The sequence below is a fragment of the Palaemon carinicauda genome, chromosome 15, assembly GCF_036898095.1.
Source record: "Palaemon carinicauda isolate YSFRI2023 chromosome 15, ASM3689809v2, whole genome shotgun sequence".
In the NCBI taxonomy this organism is placed as follows: Eukaryota; Metazoa; Arthropoda; class Malacostraca; order Decapoda; family Palaemonidae; genus Palaemon; species Palaemon carinicauda.
The window spans coordinates 30,834,869-30,838,759 of NC_090739.1; the positions used below are offsets into that span (position 1 = coordinate 30,834,869).

The 3,891-nt window shown below is 32.3% G+C and overlaps 1 protein-coding gene across 2 annotated transcripts in view; it reads right to left on the reverse strand.

Annotated features, from left to right (window-relative positions):
* Positions 1-1,007: 1,007 nt before the first annotated feature.
* The window catches only part of LOC137654542 (putative ammonium transporter 3), a 99,005-nt gene continuing 96,121 nt past the window's right edge, over positions 1,008-3,891 (reverse strand). For both annotated transcript variants that reach the window (XM_068388269.1, XM_068388268.1), the window contains one exon: positions 1,008-2,203. In XM_068388269.1, the coding sequence (XP_068244370.1) occupies positions 1,956-2,203 (248 nt within the window). In that variant the 3' untranslated portion in view covers positions 1,008-1,955. The remainder of the gene's footprint in view (positions 2,204-3,891) is intronic.

The following is a 3,891-nucleotide window of genomic DNA, read 5'->3' on the forward strand; positions in this document are numbered from 1 at the left end:
AAAGGTCCCCATTCTTTTAGAATAAGCATCACTCTTCAAGTCTGCCATTTCTGAGAGAAAAAAAAAATAACAATTAGGATATGGAATGAAACAGAATATGAACCTATAAACAATATTTCTTAATCTACCGGACGGCAATTTCTGTTATGATATTAGCTGAAATTACTGACTTGACATGATAGTGTAACAAAAACAGATTAAATATATCACTCGCCACTACTTGTAGTAGCAGAGGGTTGCACCATTAACAAACTATATAAAATTTATGTGGCATATTTCAATACATAACATATGCAATATCAGACATTTGTTCACTAATATAGATATTTTTCAACGTCTCTAGTAAAATAAAAGCATTAGGAAATAAAAAAAAAAAAGAGTAATTATCTGCACCCAAATTTCGGAAACTTTACATGGTTTCCCATAGCGAATTAAATGTGAAATTAAATTTCATTGACAAAATTAGCCCTGTCCAATTAGTGCTAACTCTTAAAATGATACAAAGTTCTGTTATTTTTCCTATATGCAGTGCCTACTGCTAAATGAGTCTAAACTCTATAAACAAAAACATATTTACATTTCTTCCTTTGTGCGATGGGTATCTATTATGTTTATTTCGAATCTCGTCCTAGATGACTGATTTACTTACTCATGTCTCCATCCTTATCTAAAGTTAGTGGAATATAAGCAAGAGGCAATTGATATCCACGCTAAAGTGCACAGGACCACAGTTTTAAGTTCATCCTTTCAGTCAAATCAACTTCTCAATTTTGAAGTAATATTTGTCAAATGAACATCTTTCAAACAGTTACTTAAATTTTCTATGAAAACAAGTAATGTGAATAGCCTCCCCAAACCATCCATTTCTATGAAACCATTACCATTAACATCTTTAAATTACACCACCATCAGTCTACTACCATAAAGAATTAAAAGCTTCATAGGTAGTATATATATATATATATATGTGTGTGTGTATGTATGTATGTATGTATGTGTGTGTGTGTGTGTATGTATGTGTGTGTGTGTGAAATTGAACTGTATTATCTATTTTATTTCATAAATGATCAGTGCGTCCAAAAACTGAATCAAGCAAGCATGAACTCAAATTAAGTTAAATTATGTAAAATAATTACCAATGCTGGAATAGTTATTTTGATGATTATAGTTCAAAGTGCAGTGCTACCAGCTTCTTCATATCATGAAATCATTTTGAGCTTTAAGGTGTTGTTGTAAGACTCAACATACCAGTTCCCTCCCGACAAACTGACACCCTCCAGCTGGAGTTTGCTTTGGTCCAAACTGAGGACTTACAATAATAATCGCTGTAAATGCTTAACCTTATTTGCATGAACTTAAGCCAATCAGGGTTTCCATCAATAGGGTAAAATAATTTCCTTATAGGCACTCTTATTACAATAAAAAAAAAAGTGTTTAGAAGTGTCGGTGTTAGTTATATGTATTGCTAGAGAAATAAGAGTTGAACTTTTTTTTTATAACATGAAACAAATTCCGCAAAAGACGAAAGTACTAAGATAATTATTTCCTTACAGACCTCCACATGAATTTTGAATTGGAATAGCAATTATCTTTTTAAAATAAAAAAAAAACAATCAAAATCAACATTATAACGTTGTATACATTCAAATTGAAGTTATTTTTTTAAAATTCAATAATTATCTTGTGCTTCTGAGGTAATTCACTATTCTATAAACCAAAACACGGCACCTTATGAAACGCCATCGGACACAACAAAGTTTTGAGGTAAAAAGTTTCCAGTTCCTTCAAAATTTACTAGTTATTTAATTTGATCGAACATATAACAGGCAAAACTATATGATACGCCTGTTCAGGAAGTCGTTAGTTCCCAAACCTCAACCATCAGAGTCAGAATTATAGTAAAAGAGGTCATAAGACAGGTCGGCACTCCGGGGAGAACTGGCCAGTAAATAATCTCATGGCCAAGCGTGGTGCGGACCCGGGTACTCGATGGGAGTAATGGAGTTAGTCGATTTGGTGCTACGTGCGCTGACACTCCTCACGATGTCACCATTTTTAGATGAAGGCGACTGACCGTTGATCATCAGTGCAGGTATTCCCTGATCCTTGTAAGGAACCTTCGTCACTTGGGCAACAGCCTTGGAAAGGGTGGAGTGTCTCCTTGATGCCAACGCACTAAGGTTATTTAGAACAGCTATGTGGCCTGGCAAAGAATATTAAATCGTTATTAATGTATACTATTGCCTTGCATAGAATACTTTATCAACACTACTTCCACAAATAACTCCTACTGAAACCACCATAAACAAATCTATGTTGAAAGAAAATTCGAGTTAAAAAGTTCTCTAGTTCCTAGATTTATGTATACATGCATACGTATTGATATAAAATCAATGGTAACCTATTTGAAGCATCTATATTCGTTAAGAGAAACTAAAAAATAGAATATTATCGTGATATAAAGTTTAGGACCAGATCTAATTAATGTCTATTTAACGCAGATAAACAAAAGAGAAAAAAAGATACACAACTCTATTTCAATTTGAAAATCTTTCAATGAAGCAAAAATATTTTGTGGTAGCCTTCAGTTATGGTCGATATCAATTTCTAGTCTCCTAGTATTACCAATTATAGGGGTCTATAGGGTACAGGAGGGAGTTTCTTAATACCTTTTTAATTATTTTTGTTTCTATCTCTTGAACTGCAATGGTAATCTTTTATCTGTGTTCAACTCATTTTCTGTTTCCTGAACTTAGCCAAAGAAAATGTATATCTAATTAGGAGAGACTGTAATTTTTAGCTAGGAAAATATGAACGAACTTACTCTCTACATGTACGGGGCTTACAAATTTTGAACTATATGTGTAGCATATTAAATATGTTTATTTAAACAGGCTTAATAAATATAAGATAACCTAATTCTTGAAATTCAAATGGAGCTAAAATAAAAATGTTCTTTTTTTTTCACAAATGCTCAAATAAATGTTGAACAGATATATACTCAAATGGCAAATCGTTCCAATATCAAATTATTTTTTAAATGTTGGTAGTTCCAATTAATACAGAATCAGCTCCTTCTGTGCAAAGAGCTCCAATAAAGGAATAACATATAGTTACTGAGGTACAAATGGTTAAAGTGAATGCAAAATCACGTGAACTTTACTAAGGATGATCAGGAAAGTGTTTAACACCCTATCTTGCAATAGAAAATAGCTCACTATAGAAAAATTCTTCCAGTAAAAAACTTTTCAAAATTATAAGAAAGCTACTTGAAAGATGTGAAGATGCAAATATAATACTAAAATAATAATGAATTGATTAGTGGGACATGGAAGATGCAAATGGTCCTACCAATGCTTCTCTAAATCAAACGTAATTTTCGCTGTAAGATAAATTGCTCTCATTATATTTTAGTTTCATCTCTGAACTGTAAAATAACATATAGGTATCCTAAAGGTTACTTTGTTAGGAAGTAGCCCCAGGAGTATTCTGAAATAAAGAATATTCAGTAAAGGTTTGGGTAACAGGAGATAAAAACGAGAAATGTATATTACGTGAATCAACACTCTACGTGTAGCTTACAAAGTCTGGTACACACTCGTGAGTTCTTTTATTTCCATAAAAGAAATACACATTGTCACTTACACAGCAAGCATAGAGATATTCTGTCGTTCGTCCTCACCTTTTTTAAATGAAAATAAAGACACACGGAGATAACGACTTACCAGGAAAATACGTTAACGAATGAAATTACCTGAATCCTTTTGGGATTACATACGGTCAAAATAGTTTCTGCGAGTTTGTGGCTAATGCAGTAACCGGATACTTATCTAACATACACCAAAAAATTCTTTAAATTAATGTTATATATATATATAAACATACATTTAC